Genomic DNA, 26,516 nt, shown 5'->3' with positions numbered 1-26,516 from the left:
GCTGCAGCGGCCCACTACAAATCCAAGTAGTCATGCATAGCATTCCTCAGCCAAAGCCCTGCACAGCTTCAGCCAAGTGGAAGATTGGTGTGAGCAGGCTGTGAAACCTCAGTTTAATTCATCTGTTTGGCCTTTGGTAGGTTTATTAGGTGCCTATCTGCACTACAAAAGTGAAGTTCCTCAAGGAACCCTCCGAGGTTTGGTAGATCTCCAACGATGGTTAGAAATACAAAGAACGCTTTGATCACTGCTTGTATTGTCCAGTGTCGTGCACGTCCAGTTCATTCAGCCAGGACGAGGGTGAGGTGGAAGAAAGGCTCACACATGCACATGCTTGCACACAAGAGTCTCCACTGGTAATTTGTTTGGCAAATAACTGGAGAGGCCTGTAAATACAGATGCTTAATAGCTCCACCAGTGTGGGCTGTTTTTACTGTGCTTAAACTGCCTGCTGTCACTTAATGTCGTGTACATCACGTAGTCCTTTATGAAGATGCTTTTATTGATCACAGCCAGCTTTGCCACAAACATGAGAACACAGAGCTTCAGTGATGTCACCTGTGCTCGGAGCAGTCTGTGAACACAGGTGCGTTTTAATGGAGAAATACCAGGAATTAGTTAGGTAACTGTGACTGTGCCTGTAACGCCGCTTTGCCAATAGCAGCTACTGTTTACCGTGACTGAGCTCGGGGGTCGTGCAGAGGAGCATACCATTCATTTTTAGAATGGCAGTTAATGGAGTCACTGTCCACCCACAACTTGGCCAAACATCCACCGAGACGGGACGTGGATTAGCAGCATAGCTCGCCAACAGCTGGAAAAGAAAGGCCGCTGCTCTCGTGCAGGTGGACGAGAGAAACTGACACAGCGCCGGCTTGTCAGGGAGCTTTACCTTCCTTTGTGCGACAGCACCGTGCTCTGTGAGATGAGCTGTAGCTCAGGACTCTGCCCAGGGATGAGTAAAGCTAAGAGTCACTCATATTCTTGGCTTTGGGAACTGTTTCCACCCTTTTCAAGTCCATGCATAGCCCACTGATGATCAGGAGTGGTGTGGTTTCCTGTGGTCATTTATTGTAATCTGATTGAGCTGCTTTATTCACATTAACATTCCTTCAGAGCTGAAATCCAGCCAGTTAACAAAAGCGCCTTAGAGTGGCTGCTCATCACCGCTCACTAAATAGTGTTTCTGGTGACATGTTGGCTTCTCGGAGCTTTGGTGTGGCTCGCTGGCTGGGTGGAGACCAGTTACGAGTGACAGCCAAGACTTTACGGTCTCTGTCTTCAAATGGACACCACGTTTGAAATATAATGCAGTCTTTTATTTTGCTGAGTGATTCCCAGGCTGGCAGGGTCATGTCAGTGTTTGCTTTTTGTATTATTAAAAACAGAATTTGCCTGCAAAAGGCCGCTTCATACATACTGTATGGTGGGGTGATGCATCATTATGGCAAGCCCAATAAATCACGTCTGTAATCAGATGAAAGTCCTGCGGCCGCGTGCATCTGATTATTGAAGTGTACTCCCTACAATCGACCGCCGCTGCATTGTAATTATAAGTAGTAGCTGATGGGGAGCAGACTTATCTTCTTGTGTTCTGTGTGGGTTTATCCTGCAGTGCTGTGAGGAGAGGTTGTATTCATTGGAGAGGAGTAAACGGTGGGCCATGTGAGCAGTAGGGAGGACTGCTTGCTTTACTGTGGTAGTGATATATGTGCCTGTGAATTTCCTTCGGTCCCAGATAGGGCTGCCACAAACTATTATTTTGATAGTCGACTAATCAGATCATGATCCATTGGATGTAAAACATACAGCTTATTGTACCAGCAGCATCTGCTCTTATATAACTATCATTAGCTTACAGCTTTAAGTGTTTAAGGTATGTGCTAAGCCAAACAATAACATTTTAAGTTATCTAAGTGACTTGTATATCATGTTTAACCTGAGTAGCGAAAGACGGCGGTGGGTTTGAAAACGATTAGCCGGGAGTCCGGTGTTCTCACGGCTCTAGTGAGCCTAGCCCCCGGCTAGCTATCGAGCTAGTGGGTAGCAGACGTCTCCAAAAACGTCGGAGCGCTTTTGAAAATATGTGGTGTCTTGATAAACTGAGCAGATATTTGAGGTTTACACAGCTACATTGTCGCCTGAAATATGTTAAACGTTTATTTTGTGACCCAGAAAGAATAATAAGAGTAATATTAAAACTAACTAGCTGCCGCCATTGTTGGAAACTGAGCTGGGCCGCGCTATGAATTCTGGGACACAGCTTCTTCTTCTTCGGGGTTGAACGGCAGCTGGCATCCTTGTACATGCAGTGCTGCCATCTACTGTTTCAGTCCGTTATTACACTCTTAAATCCTACTACTTATTCCTGCGTCTTTTGTGATCTTACAAAGCGTCAAATGACGCGTCGACTATTAAATCAGTCGTCGACGATCTTGATAGTCGACGTAATCGTGACTAGTCGACTAATCGTGGCAGCCCTAGTCCCAGATCTGATCTGAGCTTTCAACTTGCCAGCAGTCAGGACTCCAAGTTTGTGGTTGGAGTGGGTGGTGTTGTCGAGGCCCACATACTGTGTGAGCCGTGGTGCTCTACTGGATGCTCATCACTTTATTTTTTATCATGTGGTTCAAATTATAAGTAAGTGTGTTAATGAGAGTGATCTATGTGAGAAGCAGACGCCTCCTTTTAACTCTGCTGTTACTCTTGAATTCTGGTCATGAAGAGCTGCAGCGCCCTGAGCGTCCTCACAAACATCTTACAGTACTTTGTTAAGACTGCTGGGCCTCTCTTTGCAGATCTTGTGTTCAGTAATCCGAACAGAAGGATGCTCTGCCCAGAGCTGCAGAGCAAAGCTCAGACACCCGTAGCGCCTGTCTCTCCCAGCACCCGCCCCCCGAGGCTTTGTTTATGACTTTCAGCCTGTGTGTGGAATGCCACTTGTCTTTAAGTGCGCACTACAAGACTCGGCTGCAAACCTCTTGCCGAGCTCTCAGCGTTGCACATTTTTGATTGGTCTGTGTTAAATCTGTGTTTAAAAGCTTAAATGCAAGTCAGTCATTCTTTGATTTCTGTAGATGATTAGTGCATGATAAGAAACCCTGCCTCATCTATGGACACGGGTTGGGTGTGGCTTCAGTTAATACGATTATAAGAGTTTCACATGTTTGAAACACGATTTAATGGAAATGTGATTCTAAAATTAAGATGAAGACAAAGTCAGCTGTGGTGTTTCTGTCTCACTCCACACGGGTCACAGCTGATCCTCTGCACTCGGCCTTCTGCTGTATGTGCAGGTTATTGGAGCACACAGGTGAGCATGTCTGCATTACGCTGTAAACCATGTGACTGTTTTCCTGTCTGCGCAGCATTGCTCAGCCGCTCCAGCATGTAATGACACGCTCAGCTGAGTGTATCACCAACTGTGGAGAGGATTTTACCTTTTCTGCTGTTTCCCACTCTGCATTAAATCACGGCTCTGAGATCAGCCAGCAATGCACTGCCTTTTAATTAAACAGCAAATAGATTAGCAGTACAATTAAAAATTAATTACTGTGACTGTATTTGGTCTCTCAGCGAGGGTTTGTGAGATACGCACACTCAGCTTGTGTGGCTCGGTCCAAAGCTGCAGATGTCATGTTGTTTGTGCTACAGGTCATCTTCACGGGTGAGACAGGTGCTTGTTTGGTGAAGACCGCATTTGAAGTCACGCTACACCACAAGCAGCGCAGGGTATAATTTGGAAATGTGTTTAGTTTTCCTCCAAAAGCAAGCAGAAAGACCAAAGTGGGAGTAATTACAGGAGCAGGGAGGAATGCAGGAATCTGCAGGCTTCACTCACACATATTACAAATAAACAGAAACATGAGAAACGAAAGTGTTTCAGTAACAAGTTTTTGTAACCACTTTTTCTCTTTAGTGCCTTTGGGGGAAGAAGAACACGTTTCAGTCCCTTTCCTCTCCCGTCCATCCTTTTCCTGCTTTCCTAAACCTCAAACAATGCTTTTAACGGGAGAGATGAGTCACGCTTTGAAGCTTCTGTTTGGCTTCGGCTGACAGTTCCTCGCTTTAAAACGTGTCAGCCGAGTTACGAGCGTGTTTGTCGTGTAGTTACCTGCTCACAGCAGTTACAGCTGACTCACGAAACTAAGAAGGAAACCCAAGTACGAAGCCCCTGGAATAAAAATAAAGATTCAGAGTTTTCACACTGGATTGTTCTTATTTTTAACTTTTTATTATTTTATTCAGTCTAAGAAAATATTTCATATCATGATAATTAAAAAAAGTTCAAACACAAACATTATATATCACTGTTCTTCAGCACAGTAGAGCCTAAAGATGGACAGATGTAAGATATGTTATGAAGCTAGGGCCTCCTCAGGCTCAGTGCAGCCTACCTGTCTGTGTTAGCACTGTTTCACATTATTTCTAGACAAAACAAGCTTTGAGACTCAGAATGAGTTATCCTTCTTGTCTTCTGTTCTGCTGCACGTTTGTCTTAGTCAGAAGCAGACTGCTGTGAAGCTACGCTGGCTGTGGAGATTGCATGGATAGAGAATGGTGCACACACAGCGCTACAATGCCTGCTTTATGCCACAGCATGATGTCACCACACTGTCATCCGTCCTTGTGCACAGTAGAGAGCTGAAGATGTCCAGTAAATAGCTCAGCTTTGTTCGACAGAAACTGTCACCTCTGGATAAAAGCTGCACATCAGGCAGGAACCCTGTGCTGCTCAGGAATGTAACGTCTCTCGTGTTCATGCAGGTCCAAAGGTCTCCTGCCTCAGCATGCTAATAAGGACCAAAATGTGTGGCTGATAATTGCTGTTTGAGACAGAAGTGCCACACTGACCTGTGCCTCTGCATGATAACCTGCCTGGGTTTTAATTTACAGCAGCACATATTTCACATCCTGGAGCGTTAAAGTGAGTTTTTGATAGTCGACTTGTGTAATGCATTCTGAATGTATTTGAAATGGGGCTGCCACGATTAGTCGACTAGTCACGATTACGTCGACTATCAAAATCGTCGACGACTAATTTAATAGTCGACGCATTGTTTGAAGCTTTGTAAGATCACAAAAGACGCAGGAATAAGTAGTAGGATTTAAGAGTGTAATAACGGACTGAAACAGAAGATGGCAGCACTGCATGTACAAGGATGCCAGCTGCCGTTAAACCCCGAAGAAGAAGAAGCTGTGTCCCAGAATTCATAGCGCAGCCCAGCTCAGTTTCCAACAATGGCGGCAGCTAGTTAGTTTTAATATTACTCTTATTATTCTTTCTGGGTCACAATATAAACGTTTAACATATTTTCAGGCGAGAATGTAGCTGTGTAAACCTCAAATATCTGCTCAGTTTATCAAGACACCACATATTTTCAAAAGCGCTCCAACGGTTTCGGAGACGTCTCTTACCCACTAGCTCGATAGCTAGCCGGGGGCTAGGCTCACTAGAGCCGTGAGAACACCGGACTCCCGGCAAATAGTTTTCAAACCCACCGCCGTCTTTCGCTACTCAGGTTAAACATGATATATAAGTCACTTAGATAACTTAAAATGTTATTGTTTGGCTTTTTTTCGTATTTTATTTGTTCCTGAGTAAATCGGTTTGGCTGAGATTAAAGTTATAGTTTTTACACAGCTGAATAAACGTCAAGCAGACAGCTGATTATCAGAAGTGTGAGATGCTCGAGAATTTACTCCGGTGTCCTGTTATATTTTAGATAGCAAGGAGTTTATTAAACTTCACCGAAACAATCTGCAAATTTCATTAAAATTTAATAAACTATCATCTTGTCTTTATTTTTAGTTAGCACCAGTGTTGGGTAAGTTACTTTAAAATAGTAACTTAGTTACATTACTAGTTACTTCTATCAAAAGTAACTCAGTTACTTCAAGTTACTCGTTACTTTCAAAGTAACTAGTTACTAGGGAAAGTAACTTTGGTTTTACTCAGAATTCTCTTGTTAATGTGTTGCTTCTGTAACTGGATACCCAGCAAGATTGCCAGTCTTCTAGCTTGCTTACTTGCCACAAGTGCACTGTGCCACCTACCAATAGAAAGGAAAAGATAATGTGCATTTTTCCACGAGAGAAATCCCACGCCTGGACCGTCATTGACTGCTGCCATGATTCTAGCCTACGTCACAGCGTCATGTGCGCCTTTTACATCCAACACAAAAACTGCAGTCGTGGTGCTTTGATTGTACTCAGAACTCGGAAATTCTGCCTTCTGAATAGGAAGATGTAGGTAACACCAGACTGCAGATGAGCTGCATACAGGGCTGGACTGGGACAAAAAATTGGCCGGGGCATTTTGACTAGAGACCGGCCGCCATTATAGGAAAAATCATAAAGCCTTTGAATGAAAACAAACGCTGTTGTGACAGTGATGTTCACTGTCTTGATGGTATATATGTATCAATCTATCAATTGTTTGTTGTAAGATTCAGATAATTATTTTTTAAAAGCTAGACATTTTAAATGAGAATAAGAAAGAAAAGTATTTCTTTGTGCCCCCCTCTCCCTGTTAATGCCCTACCTGGCCCCCCTGGCAAAACTTTGCTAGATCCGCACCTGCACAGTTACCAGCTGTCAACTACCTAAAAAGGATCCTGGGGTTATCTGTCTCTCAGAAACAGTTCATAACTTCCCTTCAACTCATTCATGTCACCTAAAAGGTAAACCTGTATCTCCATCATCTGTTCAGCTCTGATGATTCAGTAAGGACATCTCCTGGTTTCATCTTCATGTTTCCCTCTCACCAGATAACCAAACCGATATCATGACCAGCAGCTTTTTTGCAGCTGTGGCTCCAGCAAACATCAGCTGATACTAGAAATTAATATTAAATAAATTCTAACAACAGCTGATCAAGCTTAAACGTGCGGCTGTTGTTTAGCGCGACATCCGCTGGTTTCCTCTTTCTGGCGCAAAGTGGGCGATAAACAAACAAGAGAGACGATCAGCTGATCATTGATCAGTTTTCATGATTGAAGTAGAAACGGGAGAGGGAGGGGGGAGAATGAAAGAAGAAGAGGCAGCTGTGCAGCAAAGACACAGAATAACTCCAGCTTTGTGTCTTTTTCATTGTAGCTGAAGTCCGGGACAAACTGTTCCTTTTCACCTCAATAAGAAACGCGTAATATTTTCTCTGAATACCAGACGGGACGGTTGGCAACTCTAATAATTTATGAACAAAATAAAGTTCAACATCATTAACTTCATAGCACCCACCCAGCTGTATAGAAACTCCATCATGCTAGCTAGTACGCAGTATGGAAAAGGTCAGCACAACGAAAATAAACTCCACCTAAACCTGGTTTATATCTGACCCAGGTAGACTGCAGGTCATAACTTCTTACCTGAAGTTCAGTTCACACTTGGACCGGCGGCCGCCTCGGGTCTCTTTTCCTTCTGCGTCCACTTTCCCTCATCCACCTGCTGGCCTCCACCACTTGCTAATGTTACTGAATCTGTGGTGGAAGCTCCGCGATAGCCACCACACGAAGTAACGAGTAACGACCCTATCTAAATCCCAGTAACGACTAACGCGTTCCTGATTTTGGCATAATAACTAGTTACCGTGCTCGTTACCACAATAATAACGTAGTTACTGTAACGCGTTACTTAATAACGCGTTAGTCCCAACACTGGTTAGCACATACCTTAAACACTTAAAGCTGTAAGCTAATGATAGTTATATAAGAGCAGATGCTGCTGGTGCAACAAGCTGTACGTTTTACGTCCAATGGATGATGATCTGATTAGTCGACTAATCGTAAAAATAATTGTTTGTGGCAGCCCTAATTTGAAACCAAAGAAATGAGTTCAAATCTAAGCTGAATCCTGCTTTGCATGAACTTTGCTTTAGCTGCAAAGCTCCACAGCCTCTGTTTTCCTCGTGGACACGCAGCGGGGTGTGATGTGTCCATTACAATGGTAGCACAGGCTGTGTATACCATGGCATGCGCACACACACACGCAGCATTAGCATATGAGAATGTCGGGCACACGTAAACACACGCCGGCATCAGCTCTCCCCGGGAGCTTTACAAGTGTTTCCTTTGTTTTCACTCACTCTTCGTTTGTCTGAATTCGCTTTGGTTCAGAATCAGATGTTGATACAAAAGGTAGCAGACCGGGACAACACAGCCACGCTGCTGTCTGCCACTTTGATTAAGTAACATTGAATAACAAGTGGTTGGTCTTTTGTGGACCGACTGGCTCACATATGCTGACCTAGAAATGCCAAACTCAGTCTCTTTTTTCTGTTGCATGAGCCTCCTTAAACTGACTGTAATGACATTTGTCCTTTCCTCCTGTAGGAATGTGCGTTGGTGTAACTGAGCCTCTGCGTGCTGATGTCTGAAGAGCTTTAGCAGGAGAAGAGCAGCAAGCATGGACATGGAAGACTTCCCTCCCCCACCTCCTGAAAGTAAAGTCAACAAATCCTCGTCCTTCATATGTGATTTGCATGTGTCCGCTTCCTCGATGCTTAAACTGGTAAACATGGTGGAAAGTGTTGTTTTCATTGGCCGGTTAGCTCAGTTGGTCAGTTCAATTTTATGTACAGTGGGGCAAAAAAGTATTTAGTCAGCCACCGATTGTGCAAGTTCCCCCACTTAAAATGATGACAGAGGTCAGTAATTTGCACCAGAGGTACACTTCAACTGTGAGAGACAGAATGTGAAAAAAAAATCCATGAATTCACATGGTAGGATTTGTAAAGAATTTATTCGTAAATCAGGGTGGAAAATAAGTATTTGGTCAATAACAAAAATACAACTCAATACTTTGTAACATAACCTTTGTTGGCAATAACAGAGGTCAAACGTTTACTATAGGTCTTTACCAGGTTTGCACACACAGTAGCTGGTATTTTGGCCCATTCCTCCATGCAGATCTTCTCAAGAGCAGTGATGTTTTGGGGCTGTCGCCGAGCAACACGGACTTTCAACTCCCACCACAGATTTTCTATGGGGTTGAGGTCTGGAGACTGGCTAGGCCACTCCAGGACTTTCAAATGCTTCTTACGGAGCCACTCCTTTGTTGCCCGGGCAGTGTGTTTTGGATCATTGTCATGTTGGAAGACCCAGCCTCGTTTCATCTTCAAAGTTCTCACTGATGGAAGGAGGTTTTGGCTCAAAATCTCACGATACTTGGCCCCATTCATTCTGTCCTTAACACGGATCAGTCGTCCTGTCCCCTTGGCAGAAAAACAGCCCCATAGCATGATGTTTCCACCCCCATGCTTCACAGTAGGTATGGTGTTCTTGGGATGCAACTCAGTATTCTTCTTCCTCCAAACACGACGAGTTGAGTTTATCCCAAAAAGTTCTACTTTGGTTTCATCTGACCACATGACATTCTCCCAATCCTCTGCTGTATCATCCATGTGCTCTCTGGCAAACTTCAGACGGGCCTGGACATGCACTGGCTTCAGCAGCGGAACACGTCTGGCACTGCGGGATTTGATTCCCTGCCGTTGTAGTGTGTTACTGATGGTGACCTTTGTTACTTTGGTCCCAGCTCTCTGCAGGTCATTCACCAGGTCCCCCCGTGTGGTTCTGGGATCTTTGCTCACCGTTCTCATGATCATTTTGACCCCACGGGATGAGATCTTGCGTGGAGCCCCAGATCGAGGGAGATTATCAGTGGTCTTGTATGTCTTCCATTTTCTGATGATTGCTCCCACAGTTGATTTTTTCACACCAAGCTGCTTGCCTATTGTAGATTCACTCTTCCCAGTCTGGTGCAGGTCTACAATTCTTTTCCTGGTGTCCTTCGAAAGCTCTTTGGTCTTGGCCATGGCGGAGTTTGGAGTCTGACTGGTTGAGGCTGTGGACAGGTGTCTTTTATACAGATGATGAGGTCAAACAGGTGCCATTCATACAGGTAACGAGTGGGGGACAGAAAAGCTTCTTACAGAAGACGTTACAGGTCTGTGAGAGCCAGGGATTTTCCTTGTTTGAGGTGACCAAATACTTATTTTCCACCCTGATTTACGAATAAATTCTTTACAAATCCTACCATGTGAATTCATGGATTTTTTTTTTCACATTCTGTCTCTCACAGTTGAAGTGTACCTCTGGTGCAAATTACTGACCTCTGTCATCATTTTAAGTGGGGGAACTTGCACAATCGGTGGCTGACTAAATACTTTTTTGCCCCACTGTACATAGTGCCAAATCACAACAACAGGCCCTACAAAACCTCAGCAATCAAAACTCCCTATGAGCAAGCATTCGGTGACTGTGGGAAGGAAAAACTCCATTTTAACAGGCTCAGGGAGGGGCGGGGCCATCTGCTGCAACTTTTTAGGGTGAGGGGAGGGGAGATGAGGGACAGGACAATAGACACACTGAGGAAGAGAGCTGAGTTTAACAATCATCCATTTCCTTTTAGCGCCTCGTCCTGAAAGACCACCGTCTCGTTTAGCTCTTTTGTGATTGGCTGTCCCTCGCAATTTCGTTGTACATGTACAATGACAATAGACGGGCAGATGGTTTGAAAGGCAGGTGGGTGGAGCTTCTATATAAAGGATATCCTTTCTCTCTGACATCATCCAAATCCAACGAGGAAAAATAAGGGTTTGGCTCACAGGGCTCATTAAAAAATTCCACAGCTGTCACAGTTTATAAATGTGTATGTGTACGACAGAAAATGAACAAAAACGTCCACTTTAACCAGAATGAGGAAACTTTGTTTCACAGAGGTTGCAGGTGTTGGTCAGCTGATCACTTCTGCAGGTCATCGTAAGGTTAGATGATTTTCTCAGAGGTGGATGAAGCTGTGCAGCTGGAGTCAACAGCGCAGATTCCTCTCCTCCGCTCATCCGCCGCTGTAGCGTGCGTGGGCGGAGGAATGAGGGAGTAAGGAGAGTAAAATGTGCTGCGCTACTGTGAACAGCAGACAATGTGCTTCAGTATGAGGCAGAATACTGATGCAGCAGCGCGCACACAGACACACAAAGCCTCCGGGGTAGACGCAGGCCAGAGAAATCCTTCGTCTCCAGCTGGCCGCTCGCTCGATTTGTTGCTGAGGCGAAACAGAAGCAGTGAGTCATTTAAGCAGAGCGTTATGGAGCTGAGGGGTCCTCAGAACAACATCCATGTTGTCAGCGTGAACTAGCTCGCCTGTGTATATATATATATATATATATATATATGTATATATGTATATATACATATATATATATATATATATATATATATATATATATATATATATATATGTCAGATTTTATTTCCCTTTAAGAGCTGAAAGTAGACGTTAGATGATAATCGTGTGTGTGTGTGTGTGTGCACAGTCTGTAAGTAAGCTGTTGTGACATGCACAGCCACTCACCGAGCCAGCTATCAATGACCTCCTCGGCCCACAGTTACAGATGTACTATTGAATGGCCGTCTGTGATTATTGCTCTGGCAAAATCCAATCAAACGAACTCTGTTCTGACACGGTCGAGTGTTTCACCAAAGTGCAGATTAATGCAGTTTTTAGCATGTGATCATGCATCCTACTTTCCAGGTTTTCCAAAGGCTGTCCGTGCCTTATCACGGCGTCCCACAGCGTTCAGCTCCACCGATGGAAACATGCAGATAGCATCTCTGTTCTCATGCTTGGTCTTTGCACTTCTGTTTTCTTGAGCCGTGGGTGGACATGGACACGGGTTGACAAAGTTGAGCGGGAACATTAATCACAGACTGTTCTCTCTCACACTGAGGAGGTGGAACGACTACCTGTCAGAGCCTGATTCACAGCTGTGTGCACCAAAGTCAGGGTTCAGCCCGTTAGCTGGCCACTAGCCTGGAGGTGAATGCGGTTAATTAGACATGACAGACAGCAAAGAATAAAAACTGTGGCGGTGGGATCGAACCAGTGACCTTTAGATCTTCAGTCTAACGCGCTCCCAGCTGAGCTATTTCAGCCTCTGGTGCTGTCGGGGGGCCTCACCGTGTCACACAGGAGACCGTGCTGTTTTCTTTGGGACCCCGTTCGAGATATGAGACAGAAAATCAAACTGTAGACTGGGAGTGAACGGAGCCGTGCTGGCTGCGACGAGACGTGTGAGTGATCACAAAGAATCTGTGGTATTTGAGAGAAACTGTGATAGTGGGAGAAAATATGATTCCCAGAAACCCTTCACGATGTCGTCTCTGATAGAAGCAGAGCCCCATACAAGCTCTGTAAAGCCTATTTATAGTATCACCTCATATCTTCACCAGCACTGACTTCTGAAATAAAAATACTCTTTTTTCACCTACTGTCTGTATCCATGTTGGAGCTGAAGCCTGCTAATGAAGGCTGAGCATTCCTAAACCAGGAATAATGCATGAACTCAGGCTGTAGCCCTCGCTGAAGGGAGTAACAGCTCTCTTTCCTGCTGGCCTAATTGCAGTGTGGAAACTGGAAAGATATTTGTAGCTCCCTTCCTGTCTCCTGTCAGCTGAGTGCTCTGATGTGAATGCCTTTGAATGCTAGCTGTGCGTTGTAACCCCCCAGTTTGTTTTTGCTGTAAAACCAGTGCATGTGCTGCTTCGGTGCCAACACTTGTGCAATAACGTCAAGCCCATCCTTAATTAGAAGTCTGTATGTGGTTCAGTCCTGCAGGTTTCAAATGCCACCCAGAGCGTATCTGTGTCCTCAGCCTCTTTTTCCAGAGCTGCAGCCCCACCCGTGATGCTACAGATGTTAAAGCATCGTTTAAGTATCGTTACTATTATCATGCAGTCAAAACGTGTTTAGCTGATTGTGGTAAACTCACAATTAGTGTGTCTGTCACCTCAGAGTTTGCACTACATGATAAGATAATAAAGCGATATCTATTATTCTCTAAATCTAACTCAAATCCAACACCTGGCACATCTGGAACCTGTCCAGTGTTGGCAGGTGACATCTCTTTTGCAGATGAAGATGAGGGGGAACCCTTCGATTTTGACGACATCCCCGAGGCCGCCTGCCCGCCGCCCGCGCTCCCCATCAGTAGGGATCAGAACAAGGACAGCACTGTGAACGGCCAACGCTCGGACCTCCTCCCCCCGGTGCCTTCCTCCGCAGCTCCATCATCAGCAGATGGAACAGTTGCCACAGCAGGTGGCGCAGCTTCAGAAGCTGAAGGGACATCTGCTGCTGAGGGGACTGATGACAGGGAGAATGATTTACCACCGCCTCCACCTCCGCTCCCTCCTCTGGATGATGACACAGAGACACGTCCTGCAGCAACAGGTATGCGGTCCAGAAGTGCTGGCCTTTCCTCAGGACGGAGAGTCCTTCCAACTAAACTATGCCTCGAGTGTGTGTTTTGTTTTTTGGCAGTGACAAAGATTCTCTGCATTGCCCTGTCATGTTGTGCGTACCCTATCTGGCTCTGCTCACACCCCTTCAGCTCCAGCACGAGTGAGATCGTAAAGTGGGGCAGTCTGTCTCTCTGGTGACACCTTGTATATCTGGCTGCCTGTAGCTGGAGATGTTCTGGCTTTTATCACTGAAGGGCACGACAGCAGCAGTTGGGCTGGGCTCTGTTTATTCTCAGTCATTCTGAAATATGACAAGAGATGTTCCCACTGCACTACACTTCAGCTTTTGAGCATCGTTTGCACTCGTGAGAGATGCAAGATCCACATACATGCAGAAGTCTTCTAGCGTAGACGCTACGTGATGTTCCCCCATTCAGGTTTTCATACTTTCAGCACTGCTGCACAATGCCACTGCAATTTTAACCAAAGCTGCATAAAAGTAGCACCAAATCACAGCAGCAGTCACCTCGAGAATTTAGGAACGTGTCCCCAGTAGGGCTGCCACAAACGATTATTTTGATAGTCGACTAGTCACCGATTATTTTTGCGATTAGTCGACTAATCAGATCATCATCCATTGGACGTAAAAGGTACAGCTTATTGCACCAGCAGTATCTGCTCTTATATAACTATCATTAGCTTACAGCTTTAAGTGTTTCAGGTATGTGCTAACTAAAAATAAAGACAAGATGATAGTTTATTAAATTTTAATGAAATTTGCAGATTGTTTCGGTGAAGTTTAATAAACTCCTTGCTATCTAAAATATAACAGGACACCGGAGTAAATTCTCGAGCATCTCACACTTCTGATAATCAGCTGTCTGCTTGACGTTTATTCAGCTGTGTAAAAACTATAACTTTAATCTCAGCCAAACCGATTTACTCAGGAACAAATAAAATACTGAAAAAAAGTCAAACAATAACATTTTTAAGTTATCTAAGTGACTTATATATCATGTTTAACCTGAGTAGCGAAAGACGGCGGTGGGGACCGGGAGTCCGGTGTTCTCACGGCTCTAGTTAGCCTAGCCCCCGGCTAGCTATCGAGCTAGTGGGTAACAGACGTCTCCGAAAACGTCGGAGCGCTTTTGAAAATATGTGGTGTCTTGATAAACTGAGCAGATATTTGAGGTTTACACAGCTACATTGTCGCCTGAAAATATGCTAAACGTTTATTTTGTGACCCAGAAAGAATAATAAGAGTAATATTAAAACTAACTAGCTGCCGCCATTGTTGGAAACTGAGCTGGGCTGCGCTATGAATTCTGGGACACAGCTTCTTCTTCTTCGGGGTTTAACGGCAGCTGGCATCCTTGTACATGCAGTGCTGCCATCTTCTGTTTCAGTCCGTTATTACACTCTTAAATCCTACTACTTATTCCTGCGGCTTTTGTGAGCTTACAAAGCTTCAAACGACGCGTCGACTATTAAATCAGTCGTCGACGATTTTGATAGTCGACTAATCGTGGCAGCCCTAGTCCCCAGTGTGAACATCTAAACTGTTTCAGGTTGGACTGGAATTTTCCCACAACAGAGATGCAAAATAGCAAATGTCCAGTGAGCAGCAGTTAAATGGAAACATGGGACTTTCATACTCCGAGTGCTCAAAATGCTTTCTTCCCTTTTAATCTAACCGATGCAGGAACTATGGATCAAAGCACCAACCCTTCATAGTAAACCTGCTCTTCCTCCTGAGCCTCAGCTGCTCCTCTGTAAGTGGAGAAAAAGCCTTGTTGATTCCAGAGGTCAGAGGAGATAGGCCAGGCTGCCTCGAGCTGATAGGAAGGCAGCGGTAACCACAAATAACTACTGATTATACCCGAGGTATGCAGAAGAGCACCTCTGAAACTGCAACACGTCAAACGTCGAAGCAGATGGGCTACAGAAGGCCACACCGGGTGGCTCTGCTGTCAGCTAAGGACAGGAAACTGAGGCCACCGTTCACACAGGCTCACCAATAAAAGATTTCCTGTTCTGATGAGTCTCCGTGTCTGTTGTGACTTTCAGAACAGGAAATCTAATGAAAGCATGGATCCATCCTGCCTTCTGTGAGCGGCTGGGGGGAAATTTTCTTGGCACACTTTGGGCCCCATCGTGCCAAACGAGCATCGTCTGAACACCACATCTTACCGGAGTGTAGATCATGGCTGTGCCTTTGTGAGCACAGAGACCAAATCTCAGTCCAGCAGAGCCCCTTTAGGATGTGGTGGCCATGAATCTCTGAGGAATGTTTCCAGCAGTTTGTTGAATATTTAAGGCCGTTCTGAAGGAGAAATGAGTCTAACCGAGTATTTAAATAATGAATAATGTTTATATGAACAACTGAGAGACACCAAAATGATCAGATAGCTCTGAAAAAGTAAGATTTCATTCATTAAAAGCTTTTTAATGCTCATTTCTAATGTGTGCAGTAGTCGAGTTCATATAGGCAAATAAATATAATAATTTGAGGCCATCTTTGTCTAAATGTAACTATATTTGTAACTATATTTGTAGCTGTGTCAGCTAACTGTATGATCTTTCCCTCAGCAGTCAGTGAAGGCCAGAAAGTATCCGTCAGCGACGCTCACGCTCCACACATCGCCCCCGGTTCCTCCTCCCAGGGCAAAGTCAACCCCTACTCTGTGATCGACATCACTTCCTTCCAGCAGCTTGACCAGCAGCACGGCCCCGCCTCTCCCACCCCCTCGCCCACGGAGCCCCAAGAACGAGAGGCAGACGGCCAGGATCCTCCCTGCAGCCCTGCTGGCATCGCTTCGGGATACTCGGTGCCTGTCCCGTGTGGCTATGCGACCCCCTCTGGAGTACCGCTCATCACCCCAGCTTACACCACACCTGTCATCATTCGACACCTCTCCGTGGATGAAGATGGTAAATGAAACAAGCACCAGGGGAAACCCGGAGGAGACTTTAATAAACGCTGTTAAATTAAGAGCAAACGTTTATCAAATTATATCCATAACTGAATCTTTCCTAGCAGTGAAGTTGTTTTTTAATCCCTACTTTTCTTTTCCCTGCTCTCGCTCATGGATGCACAGCTATGACACGTAAACGCTGTCCCGGCTGCTGCGATCCCCCCGTCCTCTCTTCTTTTGTTTTTCCTAAAGCCTTGCCACAAGGAAGTAGGGTCTAAATTTAGCCCTCCCCACAGATTTGGCTGTAAGGATTTTCCGGTTTCCCTAAAATCTCGCAGTAACTGAGCCCAAGCTTGTGGCCTGGCAGTCCCAGGAGCCTAATTACACTGTAATTATCTAAACAAGGTCACACCATGTTGAAATCCTTGTGCTTTTTAGATGTTACAAAGCCAGAGAGTGCAACCATGAGATTCATTTGTGCAGTTTTTTGATGACTGCACATAGCACGGGCCTTTTGCTGAAGTAAGGAAAACAGAAGCACGCAGAAGGAATTTCAATTAGACACATATGTTAGATGAAGTTTTGTGGAAGCACATTTACTCTAAAACATATCCAGGTTAGATTATCCGTGGAATTATCAGTGACCCCTGGTGGCACGTGTGGAGAAGCTTTGCAGTTCTGTGATGTTTGGAATGTTTGATTGGGAAAAATAATTCCTGCAGGATTCACACCAGTTCATTTTTCCCTGCAGTGATGCTGGTTGGGACTGGGAACGCCTCAGCTGACAGGTGAGTCACATGCGAACCGTTTGTGCTCATCGCTGAGTGCATCGACATGTTACATTGAAAATGTGTTTTTATGTGTTCTCTAAGTGTTTTCAGTGAAGAGTATCCACCTATCAGAGAAGAGGATGCTTTGGCAAAATGGGCATCAGATCCCGCCAACACCGCATGGATGGAAAGTAAGGAAACGATTCCGAGTAAGGTCAAAGTTAGCGCGGTGCTGCTGCGGCGTCATCTCTCTGCGTTTGCCTCTGCGCAGTCACAACATGCCCGCAGGGCGCTCTCATCTTTTTAAAATGTTCTTTTGACACAACTGAATTCCCGGAGACTTCCTTCCCCGTTCGTTTGAGGAAGCACAGCCTTGCCTGTCTTCTAGCTCTCTCCCTGCATCGCATCCTGGCTGTCGCGTTACTGGATCGGTTACGTGGTGTGTAAAACCCGTGCATGTGTTTTTTCAGATCCACATGAGGTGATTTATGATGATGTGCCCAGAGAAAACTCCGACTCCAACACAGGTTTGTGAACTATACTTTATTTTTCTCATTCCACACATTCAGTTTCAAGCTTCCTGTTTTTGATCCCGTCCACTTTCGCTTCTTTCTTCTCGTTTAAAAATCACCGTTTGACTCATTTAGGCTCAAAAACGCCTGTTTGACTCGTTTATTGGCTTTAATGTCGCTAATCAATGCTAATTAGATATTTGATGAGATGAGTGTTGCATTCAGTGACGCTCGGGACTTCTCATGTGTTCGTCTGCATCGTGAAACTCCAAGTTAATTTAAGGTCGTAGCCAGACTGTAGTATTTCTGAGTATCACTGCGAGTCGCTCTCGTTCGTACAGATCCAGATGAGATGATCTACGACGATGTGGAGCTCGGCGAGGAGGGCGGCTGCAACAGCTCCCTCGACAACGGCTGGAGCTCTAGCGAGTTTGAAAGCTACGACGAAGCCAGCGACGGGGAAGGTCGGCCTGAGAACGGCCTGCCCCACGCCTTCATGAGAGGGAAGCCGCCCCAGAGGAAGACTCATGTGTGTATAAGGATTACTTTTCCCGTCAGCACGTTAAACATGCAGCTCAGGATAGCGGGGATAACGCAGCGTGTCTTTCATACAGTTTATGAAAGTGTCTTTTTCACTGTGCTTACTCTTCCCAGTTCACAGCGATGCACACTCGTGCATTCGATGCTTCTTCTAGTCGTCTTCCTGCGCTCTGTGATGATTTGCCTCGTGGTTTTGACGCTTCAAAATCACTTTATTTAAAAAAACCACCACGTCGACACGAAGCCGAGCGTGGTGGGACTCCAGCTCATTCCCAGTCTGTGTAACCAGTAACGCTTGCTTTGCTTTTGTTTAGCTCTCTCAAGATCTGACACGCTTGAAAGAACACTATGAGAAAAAGATGAAAGATCTAATGGCAAACACAGTGGGAACGGTAGAGCTGCAGCAGTTAAAACAGAAACACGAGCAGAAGGTAAACCGGCTGAGGCTCACCTCATGTGTTTGTGCTAGATAAAGTAGTCCCAGCCCTTCACACTCAGTCTGGCTAACTCCACTCTGGGCGTCCTGCTTCTGACTTGGTACCTTCATCCTGCTGTGACGTGAATGAACTTGTGGTGGTGGTGGTGGTGGTGGAGTGCGAGCAGTTCCTTTGCATCCCTTTCTGCCACGTCGACCTGTCTCATTGAATGTTCGTGCGTCGGACGTCCGAAAGGACACATTTAAGTAACATGTGTTTATTCTTCAGCAAACTGAGACACCAGCATTATACAGACTGTGACGTCTGTGACATTTAAACCTCGATCTCGCATTATGTTCTTAAAAGCACCACGTTGCTTTTAGCTGATGTCCCAGTTTCTGTCTCCTGTGGTTGCCTCTGCTCTTCTGTCGTCTTGTGTTACGCATTCTGTTCATCCCTCCTCTAACACTGCTCCTGTAGATCGGTTCAGCTCTTCTTTAGCCGTAGGTTTAGACAGACTAGACTAAACTAAACCTGGACTAAAAAGGACTTAAAATCTTAGTAATGGTGCACTCTGTCTCATCCAAGATGCAAAAGCTGGTGAAGGCTGCCAAGGAAGGAACCAAAGATGGACTGGAGAAAACCAAAGCTGCAGTGAAGAAGGGACGCTCCTTCATCAAAACCAAGTCTTTCTGTCAGGGTTTGTGCTGCTTAAGTTACACTAAAATACACGATTACCTAGGAGTTCAAATCTCATTGACCTCAGCCTCAAGGTCAGGGGTCAGAGGTCAGGTTTTCTGAAAATCAAGGGTCGTGTCCAAATTCATGGGCTGCTTCCTCCTGAGGCCGCATTTGTAGACCGATTACGTCACAGCGACGCACCAAAGGCTGTCCAAATTTGTAGACTCCTCCGAATGCAGCCGACAAATGCGTCCTCCTTTTCCCCGAATTTGAAGGATGGGTCGGGTGTGTCCTTCGTGGCCTACCATATCCCAGAATTCATAGCGCGGCCAAACTCCAGTTTCCAACAATGGCGGCCGCTACTAAGTTTTAAAATTACTCTTACTAATCTTTCTGGGTCACAAAAGAAACTTTTAACATATTTTCAGGCGAGAAAGTAGCTGTGTGAACATCAAATATCTGCTCGGTTTATCAAGACATCGCATATTTGCAAAAGTGCTTCGACGTTTTCGGAGACGTCTGCTACCCACCAGCTCGATAACAAGCCGGGAGCTCGAGGGTCACTGAAGCCGCCGAGAACGGCACAACTCCCGGCACATCATTTTCAGATCACCGCGGAGTTTCGCTACTCAGGTTAAACGTAATATATAAGTCACTTAGACAACCTAAAATGTTATTGTTGGGCTTTTTTCAGTGTTTTATTTGTTCGTGAGTAAATTGGTTTGGCTGAGATTAAAGTTATTAGATTAGATAAAATAAAACTTTATTAATCCTCCGGGATTTTCACACAGCTGAATAAACGTCAAACAGAAAACTGATTAAACAGAAGTGTGAGACGGTCGAGAATTTACGCCAGTGTCCTGTTATATTTTAGATAGCAAGGAGCAGACGGCCGAGTTTATTAAACTCCACCGAGACAGCGGTGACGCTAATCAGAAGGCTAGACCGTCCAATTTCACGGCCGTTTACTTCCGGCCTACCCGACCTTCTGAGGACCCGGCCCACGTAGACCGCGAAGGCCGGGTCCTCAGGAGGATGCAGCCCATGAATTTGGACACAATTGTAAATGTGGTCACTTGGTGCTTCTAGGAGGCTGAGTCATTTTGCTCTTCAGGTGGACTTTAGTGCTTTACTTCCTGTTGTTTCGAATCTTTTAGAGAAGTCGGCCTGTTTTGAGGATGAGGAGTCTGGACTCTTCATCGAGGTGGACTGTTTCAATGTTGAGCCAGTGCTGTGTCCAGCACCAGAGGCTCTGTCACAGCAGCAGGTTTGTAACTTTCCCAACTCTAACCTAATCCAGTTATGCTTAACTCTTTAACTCTAAACCTCTGTTTGATCCACAGCTGGTCAGAAGATGCATCCTGGGATCTATTTTGGAGAGCGAGAAGAATTATCTCGATTCTCTCAAGAGGATTTTAGAGGTATGCGAGTACAGCTGCGGCGATTGGCGCTTTGCTTCTTAAGTGCATCTTATTACAGTTTGTATCGTCTCCTTCGTCAGCAATACGAGAAGCCCCTGTCGCAGATCGAGCCCAGACTGCTGAGTGACAGGAAACTGAAGATGACTTTCTATCGCGTGCGCGAAATCCTGCAGTGCCACTTCCTGTTCCAGATCGCCCTGGCGAGCCGCGTGGCGGAGTGGGACAGCCTGGAGATGATTGGGGATGTCTTTGTGGCGTCGGTAAGCTCGTGCCATCTTACTTCCTGTCAGAGACGTCTCACGGGGAGACCTAAAGCCTGTCATGTGACACGCCACAGTTCAAATAATAAAACCACAGGATTTCACATTAAAAGCTTTATTTGGACCTGAAGTATTTATAGAGTAAAAAAAAAAAAATGTCACCTCACAGGCAAGTTTGAACCTTGAAGAGATTCATTTTTTACCTAAATAACACTGGAGCCACTCAGCGGTTAAAAAAGCGACAAAGGCCCTCAGAGGGAGCGTCTCCTGTCCCGCACGCTGAAAGGATGATGTCTGAGTCTCGCTTTGCCCATCAGCCAACACTCAGGAGATTCAGTCTGGACAAACTGATGGACAAAACACTGAAAATTGGTTTTCAGCAGCAGACCAGCATCAATCGTTTTCAGTATTTCCTATAAATAGTTCTCCATGATGGAGCTTTTACAGCTTATTGGTGAACATGACTTAGAAAGAAAAGCTTTTTATGTAAATGTTTATGTAACATAACTAGGGCTGCCACAAACGATTATTTTGATAGTCGACTAGTCACCGATTATTTTTGCGATTAGTCGACTAATCAGATCATCATCCATTGGACGTAAAACGTACAGCTTATTGCACCAGCAGCATCTGCTCTTATATAACTATCATTAGCTTACAGCTTTAAGTGTTTAAGGTCTGTGCTAACTAAAAATAAAGACAAGATGATAGTTTATTAAATTTTAATGAAATTTGCAGATTGTTTCGGTGAAGTTTAATAAACTCCTTGCTATCTAAAATATAACAGGACACCGGAGTAAATTCTCGAGCATCTCACACTTCTGATAATCAGCTGTCTGCTTGATGTTTATTCAGCTGTGTAAAAACTATAACTTTAATCTCAGCCAAACCGATTTACTCAGGAACAAATAAAATACTATAAAAAGCCAAACAATAACATTTTTAAGTTATCTAAATGACTTATATATCATGTTTAACCTGAGTAGTGAAAGACGGCGGTGGGTTTGAAAACGATTAGCCGGGAGTCCGGTGTTCTCACGGCTCTAGTGAGCCTAGCCCCCGGCTAGCTATCGAGCTAGTGGGTAACAGACGTCTCCGAAAACGTCGGAGCGCTTTTGAAAATATGTGGTGTCTTGATAAACTGAGCAGATATTTGAGGTTTACACAGCTACATTCTCGCCTGAAAATATGTTAAACGTTTATTTTGTGACCCAGAAAGAATAATAAGAGTAATATTAAAACTAACTAGCTGCCGCCATTGTTGGAAACTGAGCTGGGCTGCGCTATGAATTCTGGGACACAGCTTCTTCTTCTTCGGGGTTTAACGGCAGCTGGCATCCTTGTACATGCAGTGCTGCCATCTTCTGTTTCAGTCCGTTATTACACTCTTAAATCCTACTACTTATTCCTGCGTCTTTTGTGATCATACAAAGCTTCAAACGTCAGTCGTCGACGATTTTGGTAGTCGACTAATTGTGGCAGCTCTAAACATAACTATATCACAGCATTATTAGACCTAAAAAGCATATTTGCACCTTATTAAAGCACCATAGACAAGTTAAAGTGAATTCACATTTCTAATGGTACTGCTGCTGTGGTGTGCATCTTTATAGAGGTTTGGATGATGTCATTTCCTGTACCTGAAGCACATGATGCAGTAAGTAACCCCTGTGTTTATGTGCAGTTCTCTAAGTCCATGGTGCTGGACGCCTATCGCGAGTATGTGAACAACTTCAGCACTGCGATGGCAGTCGTGAGGAAGACGTGCGCCTCCAAACCGGCATTCCTGGAATTCCTCAAGGTTTGAGACCAACACACTAATGTCAAATATTAACCTTACAGGACAGAGTGGAAGTTTGCTTCTCAGTAAACTGTTTCATTATTTTGTTGCTGTGCATTTGAATTAAAAAAGCTGTTTTGCTATATATCTGATATCAAAGGCAGCTGTTCACATTCAAACAGATTGGTATATTGATTTTCTTACAAAATGAAAGTCTTTACACCGATTGGCCATCTTGTCGCCGGCAGCATCGTCAGGAAACCAGCAGTGACCGAATGACTCTGTACGGCCTGATGATGAAGCCTATCCAGAGATTCCCTCAGTTCATTTTGCTGCTGCAGGTATAGTTCACTCTTATTTTCACCTCCTTCACAGTAAAATGCAATGTGCAGCAGGCAGTGTTGTTCATGCGTTCACCAGCAGAGGGAGTGCTGCATTCATAAACCCAGCACTTTGTTTTTCAAAGCTGCGGCTCAAAGCGAGGCAGGGGAATTGCTCTGAAGAGACCTGCTTTCCTCGTCTCTTTTAATCCTGCTTCCCGTTGCCCCGGCATATTTACTATTAATGTCTGCTGCAGGAAAATATCAGTGAAAATGTGGGACACTGGGCTGCTTTCTTTCTTTTTTACACCAGTTTAATAGCAAGCAAGACAGCTTGATAATTCGTAGCAGGGCTCTCCATCGATTCTTAAATCTTTAGGATGAATTATGAGCATGTGTGTTATATAAATGTAGAAAGATGGAGTGGGGCAGAACAGGGCTCGGCTGGTATTAGTTGTTGAAAACAGGGTGAAAAAGCATCAAACTGGTGTCTTTTTTCTCTCGTCTTCATCAGGACATGTTGAAGAACACACCGGTGGGTCACCCGGACCGCCTGCCCCTGCAGATGGCCCTGACCGAACTGGAGACTCTGGCTGAGAAGCTCAATGAAAAGAAGAGAGAAGCCGACCAGCGCTGCGAGATCCGTCACATCGCAAAGGCCATGAACGAGCGCTACCTCAACAAGGTCTGCACGTTTCTGCGCCGAACCAAAAGGCTACTGATCGGTGGAGACTTTGCTTTTGGCTGATTTATTTTTTAGCATATGCTGTGGCATTTCTCTCAGTCCCAGTGTGGGCGGCCATCAGACACTGGAGCTTCTCTCCTGACTGAATACCTTATTTTTAGTGCATGGCTTAGCACAGCGTTTGCACAAAAACACCAGCTTTCCCCAAGGTATAATTATTCGACTGTCTTCAGCCACCCACTCTGGCATCTGTGCACAGGCGTGTTTACAGGACGGCCTGGATGGGGCAGGCTGCGAGTTCCCCGTAGCGTCGCTGCATTACTCTTATCCAAAGTGAGAGGATGCAAGAGTGAAATGAGCCATTAATGCCAAATGAAATGCGAGTACTCTCAGTCTTTGCTTGGTCTGTACTCCTTCTCCGAGCTGGGTTTTTGTTTAGCGTCTTCAGAGCATTAATGCAGTGTATCATCTCTGTCATCAGCTTCTAAGTAACGGCAGCCGCTACTTGATCCGCTCAGACGACATGGTGGAGACGGTCTACAACGAGCGTGGGGAGATCATCAAAACCAAGGAGCGACGCCTGTTCCTGCTCAACGATGTGCTCATGTGTGCCACGCCCAACATCCGGTGAGGGAGACCACGACCCACAAAGTTACATACCTGTGTGAGAATCGGGAGGTTTCATATCAAAGCGTTTTCATCGTTTCTTTTTCAGATTTCAGGATGGCAGCGGCAGTGGTAGCGGAAGCGTAACTCTTGACCAGAAGTTCCTTCTGAAGTGGAGCGTGCCTCTGAGCTTCGTGGAGGTGCTTGAGTTCGGGTCCAGCGAAGACGCGGCCGACACCGGCCGCTTCCCTCCTCCTCATTCGGGCGAGAAAGTGGTGATCAGCGCCAAGCCAAGTACGACGCCGTTTCACAGTCAGGGATTTTGAGTGTGTCTGCTTGCCCGTCACCTTATTTGTGTCTCCGTTTGGCACAAATCTAGTAACCGTCATTAGTTTAGTGGATCGTACGGTATCAGCAGTTGAGGGTCGGTCCTCTGACACGAGGAACTGCATCTGCTTTGACTTCCTTAGACCGAGTCGTCACCGTTTCTTAAAAACATCAGCAGAAATATTTATTTCCCAGCCAGCACATGTGTGTTTTTCCCCTCTGCAGTCCTCAGCTTTGGCTGCCGGTCGGGTGATTTCAGTCTTTCCAGTTGTTCCCCGTCACACACAGCTGCTGGGCCGCTTTAAAAGGCCCAGACCAGACAAACAGCGGGCCTAAAAACAGCGTTGCCTTCTGCGGTCGCAGCGCTGCACTTTTTATTTCAGGATTTGATCTGTGTTTAAATTTGCCGGGTGTCTGCTGCAATGCTTTGGTTACGTATTTTCCCTGGTTTGTCCAAAGTTTGAAGAATTGAAGCAGAGGTCAGAGGCTGGTTCCTTCAGCGCTGTAATTACTGCCGCTGATTACACACTGACTCCACTTCTCTCAAATACTTTGATATTTCCTGCCAGCTGTCACACTGTCATCGACCTCTGATCCACACCTTTGTGCCGCCACCAGCTCCTTAAACACCTTCTTCTTTTCTCTACCTGCTATTTATGTGCTTTTACTGTTTCCCTGAGTGTGAGCTGCGTTCAGCGAGCGCTCCGCTGCACTTCACATCATCTGCCTCCCACGGAGAGTCCAGCATGTTAACAGATGACGGGGCTGTTCTTGCAAACAGAATCAGATGGAACTTAATGTTGAGATTATCTACGTTAGTTAACATTAATGCATCAGAGTTTCCTCGCTGTGATGCACTTATTTCCAGACTAACTTGATGTGTGTGTGTGTGTGTGCTACAAATGTGTGCATCATCCAGGAACTTTTAACGAGTGGAAACAATTGTTTTCTCAGCCCCGTGTGTGCAGCCAAAAATCAGCTCGCAGACCAGCCTGCAGGCAACGCAGGGACTCTCCAGCTATGATGTCATCGTTTTCATGTCTCTCTGCTTAGTTCATCTCTTCCCTAAGCTGCTCTGCAATTACACCACCGTGCACACCGGTCATTTGGAGTCATGTTTTCCTGCGGCTCTCACGGCCGGTGTGTCATTTGTAGATATTTGTTTTTAGGAAGCGTGTAATTGCTGGGGTGACTGTCCTGCTTCTGAAGATGCTCCTGGGCCGGTTTTGTTAGAAGAATCTGGGCAGTTGGCGCTCTCACAAAGAGCCATTCACAAGGTTGGACCCAGTTTGAAATGGGTTACACAGAGCCAGTCCAGTCTGTGGGAAAGGTCGCTGCTGTGATGTCGTTGTATTCTTGCCTGGGCCTTATTACTTCTGCTAGTAAATACAGCAAGTAATGGTACTGATGGTGTGAGAAAGTTAGCACAGAGACCAGTCATATGCAGGTTATAGGGCTTCTTAGCAATAACAGTAAAAACAAAGACTTTAAATCATGTAGAAATGTTAATGTTTCAATGATGAAGGTTGATTCCTGTCCCGACCTGCATGCAGCCTCCTGGTCACAGTGTTTAAAGAGACACATGAGCCGTGCAGCTGCCGTAGACGAGCCTGGAACAAGACGCAGTTTCTACTTTGAATAAATCCTGATAAAACTTGATAAAACAGACAGAAAGACACCCACGCACAGACGCTACCAAAACCAGAAACACTCCAAGAGCAAATTCCTCAGCTGATCATTATTGTTTCAAGTAAATAAACATGTTAAATATATTTTGGGATCACTGCGATTGAATTGGAGGTCGTGCAAACATCAGTGAAACCAAAAACCAATATAGTCTACAGGAGTCGCGGCAGTAGTGCTCACGCATGTGTAAAGATGGCTGTGTTTGAACAGCCTCATCCAGGCAAACGTTTCAGAGTAACTCTTGCAGAGACCACCAACGAACTGGTCGTGTACAAACAGGGGTAAGATTTCCCCCCAACGCCCAGTCGTGAGGGAGCCGGGCCGGTTACCATGGAGCTGCAGTCGGAGTCAGACTT

The 26,516-nt window shown here is 45.3% G+C and overlaps 1 protein-coding gene across 4 annotated transcripts in view; it reads left to right on the top strand.

Annotated features, from left to right (window-relative positions):
• arhgef10 (Rho guanine nucleotide exchange factor 10) overlaps window positions 1-26,516 on the top strand; it is a 53,241-nt gene that overhangs the window by 630 nt on the left and 26,095 nt on the right. For 2 of the 4 annotated variants that reach the window (XM_087832689.1, XM_087832692.1), the window contains exons 2-18: window positions 8,331-8,440; window positions 12,886-13,230; window positions 15,831-16,172; window positions 16,908-16,944; window positions 17,029-17,117; window positions 17,397-17,453; window positions 17,780-17,967; window positions 18,293-18,409; window positions 18,983-19,094; window positions 20,233-20,342; window positions 20,419-20,496; window positions 20,577-20,756; window positions 22,441-22,557; window positions 22,785-22,877; window positions 23,371-23,541; window positions 24,023-24,168; window positions 24,257-24,441. In XM_087832689.1, coding sequence (XP_087688815.1) covers window positions 8,404-8,440; window positions 12,886-13,230; window positions 15,831-16,172; window positions 16,908-16,944; window positions 17,029-17,117; window positions 17,397-17,453; window positions 17,780-17,967; window positions 18,293-18,409; window positions 18,983-19,094; window positions 20,233-20,342; window positions 20,419-20,496; window positions 20,577-20,756; window positions 22,441-22,557; window positions 22,785-22,877; window positions 23,371-23,541; window positions 24,023-24,168; window positions 24,257-24,441 — 2,404 coding nt within the window. In that variant the 5' untranslated portion in view covers window positions 8,331-8,403. The remainder of the gene's footprint in view (window positions 1-8,330; window positions 8,441-12,885; window positions 13,231-15,830; window positions 16,173-16,907; window positions 16,945-17,028; window positions 17,118-17,396; window positions 17,454-17,779; window positions 17,968-18,292; window positions 18,410-18,982; window positions 19,095-20,232; window positions 20,343-20,418; window positions 20,497-20,576; window positions 20,757-22,440; window positions 22,558-22,784; window positions 22,878-23,370; window positions 23,542-24,022; window positions 24,169-24,256; window positions 24,442-26,516) is intronic. The other 2 variants (XM_087832690.1, XM_087832691.1) reach the window with 2 other exon arrangements.

The sequence above is a fragment of the Neolamprologus brichardi genome, chromosome 19 (assembly GCF_056152115.1).
Source record: "Neolamprologus brichardi isolate AB-2024 chromosome 19, ASM5615211v1, whole genome shotgun sequence".
Lineage (NCBI taxonomy): Eukaryota > Metazoa > Chordata > Actinopteri > Cichliformes > Cichlidae > Neolamprologus > Neolamprologus brichardi.
This window is presented reverse-complemented; position numbering and strand designations above follow the sequence as displayed.